Raw genomic sequence first — 25,905 nt, 5'->3', positions numbered from 1 at the left:
GCCGTCTGTTAGCTCGTCAACCTGCGTTACCCGTCTGATCGTCTGACACGCTGGGCCCTTCGTTTGCGCAAAACTTGACTAACGTGTGTCGAACGTTTTTAGATGTTGGCAATTTCTTGATTACTTTAAATCTTTCACCGAATTATTTCGAATGCTCCTCATAAATCTGACAGCAAAGCATCTCCTGACACTTCTGCAACCCTCATTGCTGTCGCCTTTATGGCGCTGCTTATTTAACCTCAGCGTGTATAACCGGTTATGACCCAAACAAGATTTCAAGTGAGAGAGCAAGAACACTTGTTATTGCACTGGTGGCATTCTTGCCATGAGCTGATCTGACCTTTAACATCGTAGTAGGAATGGGCTGATAACAGTTCACACTGGAGAAGAAGCCATATAAAACCTCGCAGTCTGCTATTGATGGGAGCACAATACGAGAATGAGGGCAAGACGGTAGCAGGAATTTTAGGGGAGAGGGATAGGTCACTGGCCGACTAAAATGTTATAAACGACAATCTGGACTGCCGTTATGCGTTAGGATGCCACTGCTGAAAAAAAAAACAACAACAACAGACTTGGTAAAACAATATTATCCTTCGTCGCCGTCAGCGACATTCATCTTTCTTCAACCTGTGATGGTGCGCACCCCTTTAACCACCCAGCGTCAGCTGAGCATGCACGTGAAGACAAAGTAATACAGAAGCGCAGACAGAGATAATGGCAGCCACAGACGCTAGGTCAAGTGCGGCTACTTCATTTTTCAAGCTGTTTCAAAGGAGGTAAGAAATGACTGGCCGAGTACCTTGCGTATGGGGCTACCTGTTACGGCGGCCGTGACGCCTGGTGGACCGTACGAGAAGTGCGCTTGCGATAGCCTCCAAGACGAGGGTGCATACGCAAGCTGTATCTCGTTATCGGACGAATGAACGGCGCTTCTGCCTCGGCTTTTACGTCTATTGGCCCGCGCTCGCACCGCGCGCACCAGGCACTTCGCGGTTCCTTCACGGTCTCCTTCACAGTGCTGCTCCGCGCGCACCAGGTCTCCTGTACCATCGGACTGCTGCTGCTGCTCCGGGCAGGTATGTGGACCGCTCATTTTGAGTGGCGTTGAGGATGCTCGACTCCCCGGTCCCGTTCTCTGCTACGAGTTCTTTTCGGGTGCACGATGCTTTCCTGCCACTATATCTTTATTATTTGCAGTGGATGCTACTCGTGTCTGGGGCTACATAGCTATTAAGAAAAACTCTAACGTCAAAGTGTTCCCCAATTCGTTAGTTGGTTAATGTAAACAGGACATGTATATCTCAATTAGATTGGCACATGCAGTGCTCTTGCACTGCCATTGACTAAAGCTCTCGAACGGCGCCCTGATTCATTTACAAGTCTCTTTTGCCTTGGAACAACACCTTACTTTGCATGCATGAACATAGGCATAAAAAATATTGAATACATACAACCAAAGTATGATGGAAGTCATGTAAAGAAAAATCTGTTGAAAATGACGCAGCGAAGAATCCAGGCGCTTTATTGTTTATCTCCCTTTGCTGGATCTAGTGCGTTACACACTCGACAACATGTGCAATGCGCATTGGGCTTCTTGACTAATTTGCACTACCCTCTATGCAGTAAAAAAAAAAAAGGCAATTGACTCCAATTGAGAAATTTCCAATTTGTACCGATTGGACCATTGGACCAATTGAAACTCGTCCTTTTCCAGCCATAAGGTTTTATGACTGCAATCGTACCCAGTAGACGATCAGAAGATGTATACTTCTACATTAAGGTGTGTACAACGCTCAATACGAGCGATATTAAGGTGCAAGAAAAAAGCCTCAATGGCGTACATGGACGGCACTCAACCAACGTTCTTACGAAGGACTGCAAATCATGACAACTATTTGCTTCCCATAAATCAAGACGCGCAAACAATTAAGCATCACATTAACACTGTTAACTTAACCCGAACACATGTTAATAGAACACATTTGCTCCCACTTACATATCTCATATAATTGACTTTCATGCTGGGACTAGTTATGCCTGTTCAGCGCCGTTATTTCATTTGATTTCGACTGCAGAAAACCACAAAAGATGTAAACAATTGTCTAGATTAATTTCTTGAAAGCTCTTAATATAAAAGCCATAAATATTGGTAATGTTAATGTCAATTGGAGTCAATTGCTTTTTTTAACTGGGTTCTGATTTGCCGCGCTCATTTTGTTTGGGAGGCCTACTGGAGTCGAAACGCGACGCAGGAGGTTTTTGTCTTCAAGACAGAAACATTGTGAAACTAGTTCGCCTTGTGTGAATGGATGTGTCGATGTGTTCAAATCGCAGTTATGAACTGTTTTTTTTTTTTTTTCTTTGCACCTGACATGAATGAGCTTCGAGCTCACTGATGTTTGTTGCACTTGTATAACGTCGAATCTAGGTGTCTGTTTATATTTACAAGCTGTGGCTTATCAAACTACAGGGGCGGTGAATAAGACGCACGAGATGGACACATGAGTGTGTCCTCCTTCTCCGACCCTTGGCTTTTGATGCGCGACAGCTTTTAAATGCTGCGTGTCCCTTGTTGTTATTGTGCTTGCGTCTTTTTTCCAAAGTTCGTGCTGAAAGAATTTGTGTTCTGTGATTTACAGCGTTTGTGTACGGTACAGTTACATATGAATTGTGCTTCGACAGAACTCACATTTAACATGCTCGGCACGTAAGGAGTATCAGAAAACGCCGGCATTCAAGCAATGCCTTTAAGGAACAGTTCGTGGTGCTCGCGAACAGGGTACTAGATCGCTGCAACCACACGTAGCCGGTCTCCGTAGTGGTCCAAATTAAGTCAAATGCGCATGTTTAAGGTAGCCGAAAAGTAGACAAGCTTGACTTTTTATGAAGTAATTTCCTAGACATGTTAATCATTATCACCAAGCTTTCCCCACGCACGACCTCTCGGATAGTGCGCTCACCATCACGGTGCCGTGAGCCTTGGAAAGCAAATGCAGCATCACTTCGAAGATTGTAGCAACGCAGTCATGCTAATGAAATTCATAAATAAAGCAAATGCGGTCGCTATCATAAATTTGATGTTTTATTTTCACAGAGTGAAATAAAAATTACAAAAAGAACCGCGCACAAACAACACCGCACAATAATTTCTTTGTGCAGTGATATACATTCATCCATTCATTATAGTCTCAGCTAATGACAATTTCGCTGTACACAGCACAGCGAAAAAAAAAATAGAATAAATTGGAAGACAAATTTGTTGATAGCTGCTTGTACAAGGTCTACTAGTGTGTATAGAAGAATGCCGAGAGAAGGACCCTAGGCCTCATGGTCTGACTGGGTAGTGGAAGTGCTTTGCCCCATACAAAAGTATTAGAGCTGAAACGCGACAAAAAATTCCTAACCGGGTTTAAACTCCTTGCAGCAGCCTCCCTTCCTGGCGAGGCCAAAATTCACGTAGAAGAGCGCCTCCAGCGTTTGGTTAGACATTCTTATTTTGCAGGTGGGGTTTAGTGAGTGCGACAATTGTTTGAACACTCGTTAGACTGATATGACCAACGATAAGAAAGAGCGTGAGCTCAGTCACAGCAGTATGAACGACGCCTTGCGAGCAAGTGTTTTGCATTTCTTACCTTAGTTAGAAGTCATTTATGGAAGATGTGCTCTTTCCCGGATCTTCTGTACTTTCGAGCAGACGAAACGCGTATTCAAGCGCAGAAATTGAATCAGTCAGCACTGAAAGAGACATGGACGAAATCGAAGAAAATTTACTGGTGTTTTTTGTTTGAGAAGCTACAGGTCACCCAGAATTGTGGGTTCGCAGGGTGCCGCTTCAGGATATTGCTTCGTTTTCAAAAAAGGAAACGAAAACTGGTGTGTTGTAGTGTGCAGCATCCAGCAACTCTTTAGGCACGGAGTTTTTTTTTAAATCCCTTTTGTACTTTGTCGCCACACAAGTATGTGTGCTTCGGTATAAGCAGAATTTTCTTGCACCACTGCACACTGTAGGCATAGTTTTTCCGCGTCCGAGATTTATATGCACCAAATCGATGTGCAATATCATTAAACGCTATTTTAGGTGCTGACAAAAGGTTAACATCTTCACTGAACTGTGATGAGCTGCACAACTGAAGGGAGTTACAGATCACAAAACCCTCTCAGGAAAGTTGCATTGATCATTTAAAAACCAATTTCCTGGCATTTTCCTAAATATTTTCGTCTTTTTTGCCGTTCAGAAAACGCTTGTGCCCCTTGACATTAATCAAGAGCAGAAAAGGAGGAGATATCGTTTAGCAAAGAGTTTGTTTCCGCGCGAACATATCAGTGAAAGGGCTCGTGACGTCGCAATAAGACATCAGCACATGACCGACATTAATGCCTTTCGCACGCACTGAAAAGTAGCGTTAATGACAGTTAATGACAGGTAGCGTCAATGACAGTCAACCATCACGTGCGATCTGATTTTTGAGCTGATGGATTTCATTTTTTAGACAGAGTAAATGACTTAAGCGTGGTATTGTTTCAGTCACTTTAATTTTGGATTCACATTCCGCCAAGAAGGAATGCTTTATTTTCACGTCTGGTATACTATCAAAATAAAAATAAATCCAAACAGCGCGGCGCTAACACGCTCCGTTAGAATTTCTTGTCCTACTTGTGACTGTTGTTACTATCGGCCAGTTACTCGTGCGACGACAAAAAATAGTAACAGCGGAGCGCCTCACTGTGCTTACTAAAAGGTAATTATTAATCAAATATACAACAAGGGAAACTGTTTGGTGGTTTGCTAACATCGCTCCAGCATCTTCCAGCCGCCCTCTTTATACGGTTTTGTCATCGGTTCAGTCGATCTGGCGCATCTAGTGCATCTATTGGTAGTTTTTTTCTATGCGTGTAAAAATGTTAATTTGAAAGCGCAGAAAAAAAATAACATTTCTCTGTTGTTTATTTTTCTCTTATAAGAAACAATATTTTAGATATAATCAAGGACGCAGAATTTCATTTAGCGCATTTATTTTGTGACTCAGAAGATGCTGTAAAACTCTTTCAGGCAAAAAATGAGGACTGATTTCATGCAAACACAATGTGTACACGAGGCACTGCAGCAGTCTGCCTCGCCAATGCTGAGAAAATAAATTCGTGCCTGTGCACCTTTTCTCGCTTGGAGGTTCGAGTTCACGTAAACAAGTTTTTACTCGCGCTCTCTCCCAAGCCTGCTGCAGAACTTCGTTTGCAGAATACCGAAATGTGAGCAGTTTCGTTCACCTGATGCATGCGATGAAGAAATTCGGAGCATCGCACATGCGACCGACATCAGTCGTTGATTGGTACAAAAAGACCCCAGATACTTAGATGGCTCACAAACATCTCATTTACATCCCATTTTAGAGTGCGTAGTGAAGTTAAATACTGTGCAGAAAATTTCGTTCAGAAATATTAGCTGTTTTTCTCCTGGGCAATAAAAAGTAGTTTTTTTTTTTGTTTTTTTTTTTTTTTGCCCTCAATTTTTTTTAGACTTTTTTTTTCTTCCCGCATTTGCATCGACGTCAAAGATCGCAAGACTCGACACTGGGGACATATTCGACCTCTGTACCATTTTCCTTTTAGCGCACACATTTAGGCCTCGTTCGAAGCATCGATCATTATCGTCGCCGTTTTATATTTTAAAATGGGCGACAATTCATCTGCCCCACCGTGGTGGCTCAGTGGTTACTTTGCTCGACTACTGAACCGGAGGGCGCGGGTTCAGTCCTGCCACGTCGGCTGCGCTTCAGTGAAGGCGAAACGCAAGGCGCCCGTGTGCTGTACGATGTCAGTGCCCGTTACAGAACACCAAGTGGTCGAAATTTCCGTAGCCCTCCACTACGGCGTCTCTAGTAGCCTGAGTCGCTTTGGGACGTTAAATCGATAAAACCGCAATTCGTGTGGAACATAGTGAATGGTTATTTTGAGCTGCTTTCGCAGACGGTGTTGGCCTGTAGTAACCTGTGTCATTGCAAACTTTCGTGCGCGCCGGCGCCAACAGTTGCGTGCATATATTCACCTCGACCAGCTGCGTAATGACACCTCTTTTGTTGCAGTATGCGATGCGCATCCGCACTTTTAATCGTCACCGTTATAGAGCCCGGCGCAGTTACCAGTGTTGATTTTCGCTTTGTTTGCTTCAGGGCTTCATCACTTTAACTATTTTCCTGCCACGTCCATTGACCATCGTTAGCCGTCTAACGACGGATGGGAAGGCCAATTTCAAACGCTTCGACGCAGTTCTTCAGCATGCACCTCGGTATACGATGAGATTGTCTTTAACTACATTTGACTAGGAAATTAGTGGCGAAAGCTGTATAGTTTTTAGCAGTCGTATACATCTGCACTCTGGTGTTTGCTAATGAGTGGTTACTCCTTTATTACAATCTACTACGTGTTTGGGGATTCCCCTAAACATTGGACTAACACCTGCTTTTTATGCGTATCAGGCTTTGAATATGATAGAAATGCATTAGACAAATAAGTGTTGAGTTAATTGCACAGAAGGAATTCCCAAAGCGAAACTTTCAAGGGGGTTCCTACAGAAACATGCCCGCTATTAACACAAAAATGACAGAAATCAAACGTTATAATTATGTTGTAATCTATGAACAACAACACGCAGCAATATATCATTAAAAAAAGTAAACAGTGCAACAACATTGCTATTAAGATGTTTTGATGCAACAATGAACTCTTTAACGTTTTAATGCATGACGGTAGTGAGTTCCATAGTGTTACGGTTTAAAACCAGAGGTTTTGATTGTCTTAATTAGTGCTAACTTTGGGAGGCAGCAAATTGTCGTTCTGGGAAAGTTTGATCAAATTACTGTTTTGGGGGTAAATGAGCGAAGTTAAATTAAGAACAGTATATATGGGCGAAGCTACATTTAACTGAAGAAGGATGTAAGAAGAGAAGATGCTCAGATTTCGTTATAGAGGGGACAATTTTGTAAATGGCGGATGCTTCAGAAGATATGAGTAAGATACGTATTTTCCCAAGAAGATCCACTGTGATTAAACTCAAACAAAAAGTACACAAAAAATGTGTTTCTAAATGTAATGACATCTCTTGAAAAGTACCTGAATACTCAAAGCGACTTTTTTTTCATAATGATTCAGTGTGTAATAAACTTGTGTTATTGATCGGTTGTCATTATACGTATCAAATGGCATACAATTAGTTTTAGAGGATTGATTTCAAGATAATCGTTCTGACAAAAGGAACTAGAGTTCCAAATTCAGCATTCGAAGTTTTAATTAGGTCATTTGTGCTTCGGTCGCAGGTATACGGCGTGGTATCATTAGCCTGTAAAATGCAGTTCAATTTAGTGACATAACCAGGAAAATAATTAATGTATAGGCGGTGTGCAAAGCAATGGCCGCGCCGCAGGTGGCGAATTCACTGTGCGTATACTGGACAGGAGCTGTATGAGTCGGCTACTCGCCTTGCATTTCTCTGGAAACGTCGTATCGTGGATCCCTTTTCCAGGCTGCTTACGTCGTGGTACAAGCGGTATTCGTTGCCGACGCGTGTGAGGCAAACTCATGGGCATCTAAGCTCAAGAAATGTGCTGAGGAATAGATTTACTTGTCCCCAGCTCGACAGACATCACTACCAAAAACGCACGTCGTTATTACACTTCGTGTTCAACGAGTCGCTTTGTTCTTGTCTCGTATGTTTATATCAGAAGCTATTCGAAGCAGTCACTTAGTTGCGATGAACTGCCAGGCAGTCGCTACCATTCGGGTTAGGTATAACAAAATAGCTTGTTACATCTAAATGATTTCAACAGTTCTCTCTTATTGTACAGTGCTGAGAGGTTTTGTGGGGCTTAATATGTTTCCTCACTTTCACAAGCTTTGAGCGCAAAAAAAAAAAAAAAAAAAAAGTGGGTCGAATGGGCCCGAGGACACAGGTTTCCATGAATTCACACAGCGCTCCGTGAAATGCTACATGCATTCAACAGAGTGTACTGAGAGTAGTTCCACTAAATATTTCTGGGCGTGTTCCAAAGCGCTTAAAATTTACGAGGCATACCAAAGCCGACTTGCTCGCTTTACTTGGATATTTCATTATAGTAATAAGCAAAGGTTTTCCGAGATGCGGTTTCCTGGTAAAAAATATTTCTTCGCGGTCAGGCGAAGTAGGTCTGCGAAGCGATACGTATAGGAGAGCTGCGTGCTTCATTCGCTGGATCGAATAGCTCACCGGCTACCGAGGAAACGCAGAAATTACTGGGCGCACTTTAGAAACTCACGTGCGATTGTTGTGAGAACACTTTGTTATAGGTGTTAATTAGTATTCGCGATTAATTTCAGTTGATTTATAAGTGTCGCCCCGAAGATTGAACCCCACAGTACACCTTGTTCCATGGATGCTGACAGATATAAAATGTCGGCAAACTTGACTATTTGAATTCGATGAGTAACTGCGTATAAAGATAAAAGTTGGGCAGCATATTCCTAGAAATTCTAGTTTAGAAGATAGAACGAAGTCGTTAAATGCATAAAAAGGTTTTGAAAAGTCAGTAAAAACGGCTTCTGCCCAGAATCCTTACAATATTTTGGTAGCACATCAGTGCATTCTAGTATTGCAAGCTCTTTATAGAAGTCAGGGTGAAACCGGTGGGGAATTAGGAGATGAAATTTTATCAGAAACCTCACTAAGCATTTAAGCGTAAGTTTCTCTTTAAGCTTAATAAAAGTGCGAAAAACTTAGCGGTTGATATTTGGCCATAGCACTACAATCTCATTTTTTTTTTTAATAAACCTATACCATCCTGCCTTTCTCCGAAGCTGCGGGAAAAACGCCTGCTTTAAGCATTCTATTAATATGGTTGGAGAGCACAAAAGAGAGATGTCTCGGAATAAGTTTAATCGTAGATAGATGGATATAGCCTTCACGTCATCTAGCATTTATACAAAGGAGATTGTAGCTATGATTTCTTCAGGTGACGTGGGGTGCAGACAAAATTAATATAGGCCGCGCGCAATATTAGAAGGTACTTTAGCTTGCATTGGACAGGTGCTTTAAACAAAAATTATTATAAACGTATATTGTACATCCAATACATTAATTGTAACCATCAAGCAACTTTTTTACAGTTGGTTGCTGGCGCTCTATAACTAGAAAGTATTTTATGAGCGAGGAGTTTTTGGCAATGTTGCTTTCAGTTTAACACTAACGTTTTGGTAGTAGTAGCGTTCGTCTTTCTTAAGTAGCGTACTGAGCGTTCGGCAACATTCTCTAAAGCGATTTTGACGTGCAGTGTTAATTGGCTGTCGTTTTACTTCATTATGAGGGTTTTCATTCTTGCGAACTGGCTCCAGCAGTCCGTTCATTATCTACGGGTTTCTGTGTGCAGTGTACCAATGCTGAACTGAAGATACTGGCAAATTAGCTTTGATACTTTTAGTTATTGTAGCGCATAGATTGTTAAAAACAGCGTCAACAATGAGTTCTTTCGTTGTAGCTCTAGGAATCCACATGAGATACAGTGCGAGCAAAGCAGTCGGAGTGAAGTACCAGATTGACACAACAGGCTTTTTTTGGGCGCACACTCTCTAAAAGAAAAACAGCGTAATGATCAGCTGTATCGAAGTGAACGACTTCTGCAATCTGAGGCGACAGAACACTCGATAAAATATGAGTAATTAGTGTGTGCGGTTCAAGAGCTACGCATTGTGTGGCTAAGTCAAATAAGGCGTCCATGTTACGGCTAAAGAAGACTAGTACTGGTGGTCTACATTAATGTTGCCTATAATAATGATGTTACATTTTTCTTGATTCAGGGAGTGATGAATGCTTTCGAGTTCACGGCAAAATTACAGTAGGATGGAAACGGCGAGCGGTATATTCAATAAGGGTTCGCCTGTTTGTTGAAAGAAAAGATTGCTTCAATACTGTCTACAACGAATCGCACTCATGAGTGCTAAAAATAACGACAAGGTGCCGTTTACAGGCTAAGGTACTGAAACGAATATGGCTGTATAGGACGATGACTATATCTTCAACTGGAAAGCCTGGCAAAGTGAATTCGTTAGAAGATAAACTTGTTTCGGAAAGACACATCCGAAGAAATTTGTGATTCACGAGGGCTAAAAATTTATAAGGTGATCATAATGTGTGGACATAGTACGTATGTTGAAATAATATAATTATGCGATGGAGCATATGCTAGGGGAATACGTTTGGAGTTAGTATTTAGTGTGTGCAGTGCCACGGCCTTCTGAGTGCCTTTTTTTTCCTACTTGAAAATGGCGCGAAAAGTACCGTTTAATTTTCCCTTTAGTTTTTATTGTTTCCGTTTCTGCACAGCGGTGATTTTTTTTAACACTTTAACTGCGGCCATGGGTGAGAGAGAGAGAGCAGCGAAAGTGCAGATGAGCAACTGCTTGATTTGGTTTCACGCATGTCTCTTTTTTTCGCTCGGCTGTAAAATGTGCTACGAATGCATCATCCATGAAAATGCCCTTAATGTTTGGCAAATTGCTGCCGTCCTGCCGAATTGGCTTTATAGCTGTTTACGAGCTCTATATAATTCTACCGCGGCGCACAGCTGCGGCCGAGTAGTTGGCTATAAGAATGGTTGAAACTGGTGCACAAAAGCGCATATGCGTCCATGTACAAATATGGCACACGTGAATTCGCATACATCGTCTCAATATGACGTCCGCCGCCACGGACAATTTGTTCGTGAAAACATTTTTTTAGACCAGCGTTTGAAACAATTTGTCAGTGATCGCTGAAACGACTGTGTTATTCACCGTGGGTGTGTAACAAAATGTTGACATTTCCTTGGAGCTCGCAAGAGGTCAACCAGGGTATGCCAGAGGAGGACTGTTAAGTGCTCGGCATGATGTGGCAGGAAACGCATATTTTGAGTGCTTAAGGTTCTTTACTACTTGTAGTACTACCGTTTGGAGCTCTGCGCATCATAGGATCACCTCTCGTGTCGCATTTTATGTTGAAGGCTCGTGTTCAACCAACTTTAGACAGAATTAGAGAGAGAGAGAGAGATAGAGAGAGAGAGGAAATAGCATTTATTGCCACCAGCCACAACTGTCCTGAAAAAGACGTCTTCGTCCACAGCTTGCCTATCCGTCGGCCGGGACCCCGAATGTCGTGACAGCAGACAGAGCTTGATCGATGACATCACTTAGCTGTCGGGGCTGCGTAGTGAGGCCTCCCAGGTTTCTATCGTGCTTGTGCCGTCATAAAATGCTTCGCAAGTCCGTATCATTTGTACCATATGTGCTATTTTATTGCACACCTCCAGGTGCAACTTATCAAAGAGAACCGGGTTAGGAAAAACCCTTGCCTGCAATTTCCTCCACGAAGCTTCCTCTTTAGAATGGAATTCCCGGAGTTAGTCCACGCGTTCAGTACAAAATTAAAAAAAAAATTAATTCCAAGGGTATTGCATCCTCCACGAAGCTTCCTCTTTAGAATGGAATTCCCGGAGTTAGTCCACGCGTTCAGTACAAAATTAAAAAAAAAATTAATTCCAAGGGTATTGCAGAATTACATAGACCAACAACCGAGAGAGAAAACACCGACTGAGCCAAGGCTTGCATAACAATAAGTGAGTGAGATACTCCCGCACGTTTCCCTGAAATTTTCATTGTGTTACAGAAAAGGTTACGAGAGCGCCTAATTATCGTCATGCGCTGACAATGCGTTAGCATTGTGCCTCCTCACTTCTGTTTCTCTTATAATTCTTATCTTCTCTTTATATTTCTTCTTCGCTAATTAAGAGTTCTTGTTCAACTTTGCTGACCATGGCTGAGAAACTTTGCTCTTTGATGAGTCACTCTTAGGCATTTTCGTTTTATGCCTTCGCATATCAGAATTCCATTGGGACGAAAAACCAAAGGTGGTGCCACGCACTTTCCACCTGCCAAATACCAGGCGGCCAGAGCCGCCAGTTACCTGCCAAGGTAACTTGGCAAATGGAAGCCACCCATGACCTGCCACAGTTGGCAGGTAGTAAAGTGGAGGGAGGAAAACCCCGCTTTCCTCTTCTAGGGGTTACGAGGGAGGGACCGGAATGTGGCTGCCGCTGGTGTCCTGTGATGTGTTGTACGTTTTCGTGCATGTGAGCTTACAAAGAGGTTCTTATTCTATCGCACCGTCTAAGGTATGACAGTTAGATGCTCTGAAAGTTTGTTTTCTGGGTCATTCTGAGTCATTTGCATTTTTGGGGGCCATTCGTAGTAATTTTAATTTTATTGCGAAAGCAATACTACTCTAGGTTTTGAGCCTTCAGCGTAGCGCGGTCGGAAGCCACGTCTTACCCACGTGACGCTGTGACGTCACACCCCACGTGACACTAGGGTGACAGCTGGGCTACCAACTCAAGCGATCGGTAGGAGCTGCCAACTTGGGTCTCTCGTTTCGCATGGGACGGTTATGCCAGAATCAGCCTGCTAGGACCCTGGAATTCACGTTACCCCTATAGGCGACTAAGGCACGTTCATACGGCTTGGTTAAAGTGGGGCTTTATATGTGGGCTGAGGAAGAAGAAAAGAGAAGAAGAGCGCTCGGTCACCCGCAGCTGATGCTTTCGCTCAATATTTGGTTCAGCAGCGTTGAACCCTTGTAATTTTTTCTTGAGTCATGCTTAGTGATACCTGTGAGTATTAATTCCAGAATGCCCCTTCTTTATTCATATGTTATCTTTTTTATTTCTGGGGGGGGGGGGGGGGGGGGGGGGGAGGGTTACCATGGTATGTCTCATTCCGGACTCTCCCTCCACTCTCCAGCAAGTAGAGAAGGAGACTTTTTTTCTCTTCAATCTGCCACCTGCCAGTGGCGAATGCTACATACCACTGTGCTATGCCAGGGTTTCTTCACGATGGAGTGCTTAATACTCACGCATTAGTAGCAGAACATACCAGGGATAAGGGTTGTACTGCCTGGAGAATGAGTGGCGTATGCCGCGAGCCGTTACCGCTGAGCGCAAACTTTACTCGAATAATCTAGCGCGTAGTTTGGATTGACACCAGTGCCGCGAAGAGTTGGTCACTGGTTCCAAGCTCGTGCTATGGTGACTGCAGGCCACCCGCTATCTTGAGCCATCGCAAACATTCCACCCAACATGGTCTCGCTAATTTTGTACGCGGCGGTATTTCGTGAATTATAATTTTGCTCAGGGCAGACACACGGGATATTTTTTTCCTTATTTTGTCCAGCTTTACGGATTTTCTTGCTCCTTATTTCAAGGAACACGAGTGTAAAACCTTTCGGACGCCGAAAATTGGTTATGGTTATGGGAAATTGTAATTGTTTAATTTCTCCGTGGACATCTAAACCACACCGTAGGCGAAGGGATAAAGGAGGAAAGAAAGAATAGGCAGAGACACTGCAAAAATGACACCGTATTCATTTCAACTTCCTGGTTTTATACTGTGCACACTGATATTGCACAGAAGACGGTGTGCTTTGTATTTCGCCTCCGTCAGGGCTCGTCATCTGTCAGATTCATTGCAAGTGAGAAAAAGATATTTTCAACATCATGCCAATTATTCCTCATTTCTTAAGTCATCTTTAGTTGTTTCAACTAAAGCATCTTCACGTTAGGAAAGAAACAGTAAGATGTTTCATGAAGGATTTTCATTACATCCTCGTGTCGGACAATTATTGTCCGTCTAAGAAAGAAAAAAAAACATCCGAAATTATTCAAATGATGCGTTCTTGGAGTGAAACTGCACGGAAAGGGAACGAGGAAGACAGTCGAGAAAGACTAGTACGCACTCGCCTCAATTTCCTCAAGATAATGACACACGAAGCATTCATGCACTTACCATTGCATCAAAATTATTTCCTAACAACGGAGTGGCTTCCCGCATTCTTCATAAATTAAGTTTCACGTCGTAGTAAAAAATTCCCTCATTTAGACTCAAAATTATCTGCACAATTTCTTTTTCCCTACAGGAGCTTTAAAACAGTCTTAGTTTGGAAAAAGTGAGATAATAGAAATTCACATTGCCATCTCTTAGCGCTCCAAGAAATAGGCTCGCCATGTTGACTCGGTCAGAAAAAATTAATCCCCTGCCCGGCGTCGGGAAAAGACGGTTGTGCTTCGTATGAGATATTAAACGATAATGCATGTTGCGCTACTCAATGCACTGTGTGAGGATGCCTGTAGGATCGAGGTACGTTTAAGCTTCTCGTTCGTTTGTTTTCACTGCGCGTGAAAGTTTTACTTGCTTCATTATCATCAGCCTAACTGCACCCACTCAAGGGCAGAAGGCTCGCCAATACCTCCTTAATAAACCCGGTTCCGTACCAGCTTTCTTTACATAACCCCCGCAAACTTCCTTATCTCTGCCGTCAATCTAGCCTTCTGTCGACCCCTGCTACGCTTGTCCTTCCTGGAGTCAATTACTATTAGCGACCATTGGTTATCTTGTCTTCGGATTACATATCCTGCCTAGGCCCATTTCTTCTTGGTGTCTACCAGAATGTCATTGACTCGCGTTTGTTCACTGATCCACTTTGCATGCTTCCGGTCTCTTAACGTTAAGCCTGCCATTTTCCGTTCCATACAGCTATGTTGTCCTCAGTTATATTTGAGCCCTTTTCATTAGGCTCCACGTCTCTGCCTCACAGGTTAGTACCGGTGAGATACAGCTGTCGCGTAGTTTCCTCTAAATGGATACTGAAAGCTGCCGTTCATGATATGATAGTACTTGCCAAATGCATTCCATCCAAATCTTATTCTTGTACTTATTTGACTTCCATGGTCGAATCTTATTGTGTGAATTGTGTGACGTCCAGGATTGATGAAATTTATGACCTCGGCGTACTTTTTCGACCGTACGCTCAGCTTCTCTTCTCAAACTAAACGCATTGGACTGCGGGCTATGCGCACACTCAGTTTCATCTGCAGGGTTACGAAAGAGTTACGCACCTCATTCTTGTCCGTATGCTTGCCGAGTCTAGAATATCCATATGTTGCTTGGAACAGTACTTGCAAATCGAACTGCGACAAAATCGACACAGTACAGCAAAAGTTTTTACTCATATTTGAACATCGTTTCTCCTGAGCAACTTCAAACTCTCTCTCCACACAGAGTAACTCGCCACATCTTCCTTCTCTTAACTGCCGTCGTGTCAGGGCAATATGCCAGGGGGCGCTCCTACAAAGACAGAAGACGTTGAAGTGAGTCAGCTCCGCTCCCGGCAGTACATGCTGCCAACTGGTACCCCGCCCCTCCACCAGATTTGTCACGGCGTTGATGACAAATATCAGATGAGACGCGGGCACAGTAGGCAGTCAGCGACAGCACCAGTTGACAGCACGTCCTGTCAAGAGCGGAGCTGACTCACTTCAACGTCTTCTATCTTTGTCGGAGCGCCTCCTGGCGATATCATTTTCTTGTAAAAACTCCAAGGCGAATGTCTGTTCTGCAGCGAGATCCCGAACTCAAGGCAGCAATGGGAATCGGTGATAAGGCAAACGAAGACAAGCGAGCTTGTGTTCTCTGTTTTCGAGGGTAGCGCGTTAATTATATAAAAAATACTGCACTCCTTCACTTTTTCTTACCGCTAATTGGTTGATGACCTTCTCCCTCACTGATGTCTTCCATTCCCTTTTCAATTCGAGACCTCACCATAATAAGGCCACTACATCGCACCTTTCCGGTGACTTCTACACCTAGCACAATATATCAGGGTTATAACGCAATATGAAATTTATATCAATTTTAGCCTCCCATTCGTACATTTCCATGTCCACTTCAGCTTCTTCGATTTGCTGAAGAAGGTATTCATGATTCGTAAATTATTTCGCTCTACTAACTCAGCTAAAGCCTCCTCTCTGCTATTTCCAAAGGCTGTGTCACCCACTTCCTAGTCTCCAGCATGCTTCTCCTATAGAAAACGTATACCACGGGCGAAGTATATCCAATGCCACGGTATACATTAGCATTGAATCGCCTGTCAGTACAGTATACTGGTACATATATTAGTACAGCTTTCGACAACCGGCCCATCGTGACTTACGCGCGTAAGTCTTCAATTTTAACCTATTAAGCTTAATTGTGCCATCTGGCCATCTGGCGCCCTCCCTCCCCTCCCCCCCTTCCCTCCCCTCTCTCGTAAATGCTATAGAACTGCTCTATATTGCCAGCTATATGCTTATTGACAAGGAATGCTGCACGTAGTTCTCGTCTCTGCGCTAAACCGCGATAGCATAGTGCGTGCCTCCTAGAATTCAATGCGAAATATTTAGCCAGCCGGCTAGGTTTCGCTTCTTCCACTAATTTTTCACATACTGTTACAGTTGATCTGCGGTCAAGTAATGATTAAATAGTTTTAAGGCGCAAAAAAGAGAGAAGACACATGTACACATAGACAAAACACCTACCTATGTGTCTTGTCTGTTTTTTGTGCGCCTTAAAACTATTTAATTATCGATCAAAACCAACTAGCCCAGCAGCAAGTGCGCTTAGGTCAAGTAATGATCGTGGCAAGATCCTTTATTGTCTGATCAAAAGAAGAGCCAATTTTGCGCGTGTATAAATACGCAAAATTGACTGCAGAGTATAGTTCCTCGGTCGGGCCCAAACGTATCGACGTGCATTTCAAAGACGAAATCGATTACACATTTTTTTCTTTTTTAGCCGGTGTACCCAGATATGACGGCTCCAGTGCGAGATCACAATTTCAGCCTGAAAGTTTCTAAAATCGGGTTCGTGCTGGTGCGAAAGAGTCAACACTGCAATTGATTGTAACAAAAAGAATTTATTCCTGAGCTGTGGCTGCATGAAGGAAGGACACACTGCTCACAATTATGGGCGGGTTGCGACTCTCTCGTGACCCCGGCAAGTTGCTCAGGTACTCGACGCTACGGAGCCTGGAGACAGTTAGGGCGTGGTCGTTTAAATAGTGGAGGCCAGGCAGGGGTCTCGAGTCGGCCCCAGCCCTGGAGTCCCGACATGCAGAGAGACATGATCGACGTCAGCCCGGACAATCGATCCTGACGGCTCCCTCGTCTATTCCACTTCCCGCTGGCTATCCTCGGATCATCAGCAGAATTCTCACCAGGCAGAGTATCTTTCTCGTCTTCACTTTAGGGGAGGAAGGCGTTCCACTAAGTCGTCTATCTCGCTTTCTGTCGTTACGTACCAATACCGCACGTTACTGCAGTCAGTCGCCCCACCGTAAAGGTCCTCTGCAGGTTGCACGATTAGTCCAGACCTGGCACTCATTTGGAATTCCCACCCCAATGTTGCTGCTCAAATCATGGCCAAATAACTGCATTTCCAGCCATTGGCATTGTTTCTTTCCGGGCTTATTGTTCGATGCAGGAGTCAGTTTGCCTTTGCTGTCAGTCGGCGTCGTTTACGCCGCCCTGTAATTGCATCTGCAGGTTGTGGGCGATTTCTCTGCCCGAGGGATGCGCACGACAAATACACAGTGGGCCGTGTAACAAACATCTTTAATCTCACAGGGATCGTCGAAGTCGGTGCTAGGTCGTCGTCCGGGGGGCTGCAGCCTGCGGGTCGTCTTCCGTGCAGAAGCTCCAGGCGCGAAGCAGGAGCGAAGCAGGAACGAAGAGGCAGGGACCAAGAGAGAGCGACGGCGGCGCGTGGCTTCCATTATAGCCCCCTCGCGCGGGACCGGTTATGCCCGAACGAGCGGGGAGAGGGAAACAGGCACCGCGCAGGGAGCATTGGGATAGCGGCGCGGCCTTCGAATGCGCGGCGCGCACGGGCCTTACGGATACGTGGTGCAGGGCCCCACAAGGTCCACGATCTTGGGCGACGAAGCACCTGAACTTGGGCGCATTTGAGTTGATCCCTCAATCACGCATCTGCGTGGCGTCCGGCGCCTTTGGCAAGGGATGCGAGCATCCTCTGGCATGCCGCGCAGTGGCTGCCACAAAGGACCTGTCTGCGCGCGTCACCGTTCATCTCAGGGCAGCCAACGTCTTCCCGTCAAGCTTGTCCAAATTTTGGGCTCAACCCAAGGTAGTTTGGTGCACTCCGCAGACCGTGACGATGATTTCGTAGACAGGGCTGAGCTTTTCTCCGAAACACGGTTTTCAAGCAGCCGCCAAGGGGCCAACTCCGCCTAAATGAAGACGTAATGAGCAGCTGGCGTGGCGCACATCACACCGTTACTGCTCAAACAAGCAATCTGACCACAAAGAATCATTATCATTATGTTACTGGCAAATTAGGCCCATATACACTGATTGCGAGCCAGCTACAAACCTCAGTCGATCGAGCCATGACAAACTAGAGAACCGCACATGGATCCGCAAAAATCTGCATGCGGCTCATGAGACGCTGTTTGATCCCCTACGCATAAGACTGATGCGGAAAATATTTATTTTTACACGCTGACTCCAATCGATATCCACGCGTTGGAAGTCTGTTCAAGAAATTGCCAATACATACCATTAGTTTAATTATCGTGCCCCTTCAAAGCGATGGTGTTCTGAAAACGCTTCAAGCCGTCAGGTTTTACTGTTTGCTGCAAGCAGCAACACTTGCACCTCGACAAAGTCATTACGTCTATGTCGAGCTTTGGAAGTTAGCTGAAGTTAGCCATTAGTGTCGGAAGTCACCAAAGCGTGCGGACTTCCCACTCGCACACATGACTTACCTACCGTATACACGACTTAACTTCTGTAGGCTCTTTTTCTAGTCAGGCATGCCTTTCATAGCAAGAGGCAAAGGTCGCAACAATATCGCATGTGAGCAATGTAAAGAAAGAACTGCACCTTTGCTTGCAATATGTAAATAATACGCACCTGTTCTCTTATTTTTAATATCGACTGTTAGCAGTGTTATAACTTATCCATGAGTGTCTTCCGCCTTGTCTAAAACGTGTCGCTGGAAATTAAGGCAACAAAAATTGACACTGGCAACAGCGCTGGGCTGCCCAATATAATTCAAGCGCTGCCCAATATAATTCAAGGGATGACTGGTCGAGGTGGCATCTGGTTGTACTACAATGGATGCAGCTGCTGGCGCCGACACTCATGGAAGTTTGAAGCGTCAAGGAAGTTAATCCGGCCAACGCATGTGCACACGCGGCGCAAATAACTGCTCACTATTTTGCCATGTGATTTTTCCATCACTTCAACTGAAACAGCGATGATAATGAGAGCTCCTGAACCTGCGTCTAAATGCGTGCTTTAAGACGGCAGCGGAAAAGTTGTGTTTTAGACCCATGTCCCAGTGCCGATTCCTGCAGCGCCAAACTTCAAGCGATGCAGGGGACGTTGTGGGTGGCTAAAGGACGAGAAAGAACCTACAGTTGGTAAGGGATAAGCCGCACAAGCAGCGCGGTGGCTGAAACCTTCCTTTTAAACGGCTACTCGCGAGATTCACGTCTGATTCAGCGCGGTATCAAGGAATTACGCATACCAGACAATGCATCAGCTCGACCAAGCCAAGACGGCGGCCGGCCGCTGCACGCGGTATGTAACCAGACTGCTAAGCATTTTCGCATATAATCCATTTCGTTTCTTTAGGTTCGCAACCCATACCTCTCTTTTGGTACATCACTGCGCTTCATACGGGATCCCAATTTAGACTGATATTGATGTACACGGGCGGTCTGACCCACTTGTTATTTTTGGTGTCAGGCTCCCAGTGAAGTATAGTGGGTCTATCTGGCCTGTCACAAAGACTGCAGCGGCGCGGTTGTGCTTCCAGGTGGACCTTGCTATACGCTTGCTGGTCGGGAGGACGCCGAGGAGGACCGTGTTGAGAAGCGAGAGCATCCATGAAGGTGTCGGTGCGAGTGCGCGGCGAGTGGCTGGCGGTGCCGTGCCGCGATGGCCGCCAGACGGTGCGCTGGCTGGGCGAGGAGGCGTTACGGCGCTACATGAAGCTCAAGCCTTCGTCCTATCTCGACGGCCGTACTGAGAAGGTATACCAGATCCGCAAGACCCGCGGTGGCGCCATCATCGACGGCGACGACGTTATAAGGAACGTCCTCGACGATAATGAGTTCCTGTCAGTGGGTGAGCACGTGGCATGCGCGCGCCCTCAAGACAACACTCAGTATTTGTTAAGTTAAAATAACAAAACAGGCTAATTCCGTACTAAACGCGTTGTTGACGTGTCTAAAATAAGATTAAGTAATGACTAACGATCGAGGACCCCTTGTCATACAATTAGAAGGAAGCAACAAGACATCACAGGAGGATAATTAAATGCTGAATGTATAACTGAACCATCGCATCTCCGTCCGTTCAGTAATAGTCCACTTGTATACAAATGTAGTAGTTCTACTAAATCTACCATAGTCCATCTTTCCAGAACATACAAAGGGCAAATTATCAAGCAATAGTAAAATAAACGAATGGGAAGGCAACCTAGATATGAAAAATAGACGGCACGAAGATGCGCAAGGAAAATGAAATTATAGCTGTCTCAAACACCTCCATAGTTTTGATGCACCTTCCTCCACAGCTTTGATGTACACTCCTCCCCCCGCCCACACACACACACACACTTTTCCTTTCCGAATTTGTTGTTGTTTTTCTTTCTTTTCTGCAATGCAAAATTTTCTTTTTTGCCCAGCTTTTATTTTATATCGCTTTAAGCCCATTGTGCATTTTTCTGTGCGGGCTGGGCAACGTTATTTTTCTTTCTTTTTAATTGCCTACGCTAACTTCAGTTTTAAGCAATACGCGACGTCACAGAAGTAAGGCGATCTTACGGTACCTATACTCCTTGACGCCTTCTATCTCATGTTGAAAAGAAGCGCTGAATATAAACATTTGTTTCTGTGCTCCTGTTCACATTTATCTCCGTGTCTTGTTTCGTGCTTCTGTTCTTTTTCAGGCCGAAGGCACAAGGCGCTGTTTCGAAGCCTGGATATGACATATCCATAATGCCCTGCCCAATGACGACCAATAGTCGCAACATAATTGTTTACCTTGACAGAATTTTTTGGATAAAGTAATTACCGATTGCAGTGCTCTCTCATTTAGAATGTGTCCTGTGACTGGCAGTGTACATTTCTATTTCGACGCAGTTCTCGAGACGGATCGGCCTTCGCCAGTTACGGGCCCCGCGGAGATCACTTACGTTCCGGAACAAGTGTATCCTTTACATATTGCTGCACGCCTCGGATCCGAGGTAATTTAGAAGTGGCGCACCGGCGACGGCGAAAAGCGCTTGCGTGCATTTTGCAGCAACAGGTGCTTGTTTCCATCACGGCGGTATGTCTATAAGACCGCGCGCAAAAAAAGAAAAAGAAAAGAAAAAAACAATCCAGTTACACATCGTGCGACAAGCTCATCTCTGAACACGTACATACCTGAAGTCGTAAAACAGAGCAGCTGCCTTTACTTCTGATTTATGATACGCTTCGGCTGTAGGGATCGTCAGCTGAAATAAACGCCATCCAGCCAGTGGGAATTCAGCAGTGTATTCATGAGTGAATTAATATAGTTTTTCACATCAATCATTATGACTGAAACTCTTTTTTTTTTCAGTTATATGAGGTCGCATTTTAGTTTTCTGTATGAAATCATGCATCTAGGAAAACGAATAAATATCCATCTTTTGTGAACATGCGGTGTTTCATTTAGCATACAAGCGAAGGCAGCATTACCTCCACCAAGCTTCCTTCACAAACATTCACAGCCCAGGAAAATTCAAGGCACCAACACAGGTATACCAATCGTCCTTTGCGAGTTTCTGAGCACTTTCTCCACTCTAAATAAGTTGGGCAAAGGCAACACAAGTGGCGCGCTGCCGTGCATGGGTTTAACTGCAGTTCTGCTTCTCGCATATGCCGGCGCCAGATGCCTGAGCCCGGATGTGACTAATGCTCCTAATGAATATCTTCTTGGCTATTCTTTGAAGGTGGTCACAATAGACGGAAACAACCTTACCCCAGGAGTACTCCTCGAGCTGGGCCGGGGAAAGTATACAATACAGGTACAGATGTGTTCCTTTTCTCTCCTGAAGAACTCAGTTCTTGCGTCCGGCTCACTGGCATTGACCAGCCTTACGGTTAATTCTTTTTATGATGGTTATGAAGCTGATGATTTGCTTTGCAGCTGAGTGGTGACTCTGTGGAAAGAGTTAAGATGGCCAGGGAGATGCTCGAGACCATACTGAAGGAGAACAAAGGTGAAATTCGAGCTTTTTTTTTTAGTTTGCTTTTTTATAGAATATGCATTGTCGCGTTAGGTAATGTGGAACAGTATTCCAACAAGAGAACTAGAATCATAATCGACAAACCATGCATATTTCCATGTTCTCACCAATTTAAAGATCCAGGGAGAAGAAGCGTGACTGTTCTTACGCCAGGAGGGCATCCTACGCATCCAAGCAATAAAATTCGGTGATCTTAACCTTGAGGAAAAAAAAAAAAACGTCGAAGAAAAAAGAGAGAATCTCGTGGCAGGAAAATAAAATGCAGTATAAACTACGTCGGTTACATTGTTTTCATCGCCTTTTTTTTCTATTTGTAAAGTGGTTTCTTTATTAGCACTGCGTCTTGTAGACAATGGTATGGCATCAGGTGATCCCCCTTTCTGCTTGCGGAACACACGTTTATTGAAAAGAAATCGTAGTACCTAACCTTTGCTCATTATTAATGCATTATGCTTTGTCTTTTCAGTGGCATATGGTATAAACACGGGATTTGGCAAATTCGCCCGGGTAGTCATCCCCGATGATAATCTGAAGTAAGTACTATAGCTGAGCAGCTGGTCCTCTTTAGATACCTAATGATCAATTGTGGTCCTCTTATTCTGAAGCATGGTATCTTTTTTCTTTCCTGTGTGCTATAGGGAGCTTCAAGAAAATCTAGTCCGCTCACACGCGGCAGGTAAGGTTTTCATCATATTATTAACATTTGGAAATGCATGAACGAACTCATTTCTTCTGTCTTCCACTGAAGCGATCCAACTGTCAACGCTGAAGTAATTGCACAGGCTTTGGCAGGCGTAGTACAAACAACGCGAGGGAAGATAAATTAGGAGTGCGCTTAAGTTTCGTCTTAAAGGGCCACTGACCAAAGCATGGCATTTTAAATAAACAAGCTCAAATCTTCGATCAGCCATCGAAGATAATCTCTGCAAAATACTACAGCAATGCGCGCGCCGGAAAGCAGCAAAAATACAAATCAAAGCTCTATCATGCTCCCCTTCGAAAGCCAGTTTCCCTGATCTCTATTACGGCCTCCGATCTTAGGCGGAGACCACTAATTGCTTGAACCACCCGCTGCGCGCTTCTCTATCGCCCGCTTCGTCATCGCGCACGTGGTGTCCCTGCTCCGAGGCCGTTCTATGTTCTGCGCCGTTCCTAAAGACTTCCTACAGACACCACGCCTCCCGTCAAACGCGGAGGAGGAAGAGAGGGGAATTTGGTTTGCAGGGGCATGGCGGGGGCATGGCGGTCAGGCAGAAGAGGGAAATTCCTCTGCAAGGGAACATGGCGGAATCGGTTGATTGTGGTGGCTGTACCTGCACTACTAATTACTCCCTTTAAAAAATGTTAGCTGCATCGCGTTCCTGTAGCGAAGCCTCGCACTCACTGGGGAAGAAAATATTTTCGACCGGAGGGCGGAGTAATGAATAGCTGTCTTCGGCAGGCAGTGAAGCACTCGACAGGTTCCGCAAGTTGAGAAAGTAGGAGCCGATGATCCAATGACGTTCAACGAGGATGTATATTTACAGAGGAAAAATATCATACATTGGCAAACAGTTACAGTAACAAGAGTCACACAGACAACTGCAACTTAAGACAAAATAGACTCTCACACAGAGAAGTCACTCTACAAGACCTTACTTTTCTACCGAGCATTTCGGTTAAAGCCTAGGGACTGTAAATACGTGCTAAGCACGGAGCCTCAATCTTGACTGTCGAACATGGTCCGAGGACCGCTTTTTGATACCAGACATCAACAAAGACCCAAGGGCGGTCACCTTAGGTGATCCGCCCCGAAAATGAAGCAGCCAATCAAATTATTTAAAAACATGCCACAACCCCCGTGGGTTGGGAATAATCTCGTACCCAGGTCCTTAATTACTTCAAATAAAAATACAGCATTCAAAACACACACTCTTTCCACTCGCCGGTCCCCAAACCCTCTCACACGGCGCCTGTCTTTGTCTCCACTCCTCAGCGTGTTTGCGACGCGACCTTGCAGCTGGCGCCTTTGTGAAAGAAACGCCGCGGGGGATCTGGAGGCAAAGACTAGGCCACCCCGCCGTCCCGTTCGAGGAAAAGGGGGGGGGGGGGGCAGCACTGTCCCAGAGCAGTGTAGCGTCGCCGCTGCTCGCACCCGATGAGCCGCTGCGTGGGGGCTAGTGCCGCGCCTATTGTCGCCTTCTGCAGGACATTTAGTAAGCGCTTGTGGCAGTGCAAGAAGCTTCATTAACGGCGTCTCCCTGCCCCCATGCTTGGCGCCACAGCGGGAGATCGCTGAGATTGCTGGACGAGCTGGCCGTAAAGTGGTTCGCAGAAGCGTGCCCCTGTTGTTCCCGGCTGATAATTGGATGCGTCTGTCGTTCGCTTCTTGGCGACGCCTCGGGGCGAAAGGACGAAACAAACCAGGCCTCCCGCGCGCCCCGCCCAAGAAAAGGGGAGAAAAGGAGAAAAAAAAAAAAAACAGCGCTCGCTCCTTGGCCTCGGCGCGTGGGGGGTTCGACCGCCAGCTCGACTCCACGTGCGAGTCGCTTTTCACTGCGGCCTTACAGGCGGACTGTGGCTCTTTAAGAATTTCTGGCATTGATTGGCTCGAAGTGTGGCATAGCGTTAAATGTCTTTAGTTGGTTTAGCTTTTAGGAAAAGGAAGGGGCAGTGTCTGATTTCTTGGTAAGCACCTTCACTTACAGTGAATGGCATACAATTGGGCGCACTGTTGAATCCGAAGCTGAGTGGTCGACGTTTATTAACTCTGTAATTCGCACAATGACAATTATTTTGCACGTGTCTATTCAGAGATGCTTGGAATGAGGGCGATGAAGGTATACTTTTTAATGCCAAAGCATTACTTCGCTGTGTTCATAGATTTCTGTCCGCAGACCGTGTCCGCAGCAGTTGTGAGTAATTGAGACGTGGTAGAGGATAATGAGTGCTGTCAATCGATAGAGGGTGACGTAATGTTGTCTGAAACAATAATTAGGCCAATAAGTTAATTAGGTAATTAATTAAAGGCGAAACATGCAAAATTGTGTCCACAGCAGTTGTGAGTAATTGAGAAGTGGTAGAGGGTAATGAGTGGGGTCAATCGATAATAGGTTGTGCCCGAAAATAAATTAGGCCAATAAGTAATTTACGTAATTAAAGGCAAAAAACGTAAAAGTAAAGGTGAAAATGGTCCCATTAGCCAATGGCTTGCCGCCACATTTGAATGTCTCAAATACTAAAATAGTTAATTAAATCAGTCAATTAGGGTGACGTCAAGGATGTGACGTCACGCAACCGGAAGTAGAACCGAAAAAGGGCATAGGAAACGGATTTGCGCACAATTTGAAAGTACCACAGACTAAAATGGGTAAACAAGAAGTGAATTAAGTGCTATAAGCAACCAGAAGCAACCAAAAGCATCCAAAAGCAACCAAAAGCAACCAACAGCAGCATCCGTGCTTTCGCATTACTCCAATGCAGATTCTGCAGTGCTCTGAAAAACCACCGTCTGAAGCACTGACCGTGGCTGACAGAGAACGGCAGTTAGCAAATCTTAATGGCGGACGGTCGCCGGGGACAGCATAGGGTATAATCGCACATTGCAAGAAACGGGACTCATCTCTTTCCCAGCAGCCAGAGTTTGAAGAAGTCATTATGATGTTGCGTAAAAAAAAAAATAAGAAAGTTAAATTACTTGTGCCAAGAGAGTACACATCGTTTGTTCTGCAATACGTCAGTGTCTGACGGCTCAGT

The 25,905-nt window shown here is 44.8% G+C and overlaps 1 protein-coding gene across 1 annotated transcript in view; it reads left to right on the top strand.

Moving 5' to 3' along the window:
- The first annotated feature begins 926 nt into the window (after positions 1–926).
- The window catches only part of LOC146204985 (histidine ammonia-lyase-like), a 42,726-nt gene continuing 17,747 nt past the window's right edge, over positions 927–25,905 (top strand). The window contains exons 1-8 of the mRNA XM_084589659.1: positions 927–1,079; positions 19,708–20,018; positions 21,038–21,104; positions 21,652–21,679; positions 21,874–21,948; positions 22,071–22,143; positions 22,637–22,703; positions 22,809–22,846. Coding sequence (XP_084445785.1) covers positions 19,778–20,018; positions 21,038–21,104; positions 21,652–21,679; positions 21,874–21,948; positions 22,071–22,143; positions 22,637–22,703; positions 22,809–22,846 — 589 coding nt within the window. The 5' untranslated portion in view covers positions 927–1,079; positions 19,708–19,777. The remainder of the gene's footprint in view (positions 1,080–19,707; positions 20,019–21,037; positions 21,105–21,651; positions 21,680–21,873; positions 21,949–22,070; positions 22,144–22,636; positions 22,704–22,808; positions 22,847–25,905) is intronic.

Source organism: Amblyomma maculatum, chromosome 1 (assembly GCF_055883805.1).
Source record: "Amblyomma maculatum isolate TAMU_Amacu chromosome 1, ASM5588380v1, whole genome shotgun sequence".
In the NCBI taxonomy this organism is placed as follows: domain Eukaryota; kingdom Metazoa; phylum Arthropoda; class Arachnida; order Ixodida; family Ixodidae; genus Amblyomma; species Amblyomma maculatum.
The sequence above is the reverse complement of the archived record's forward strand: the minus strand, read 5'-3'. Positions and strand labels throughout refer to the sequence as shown.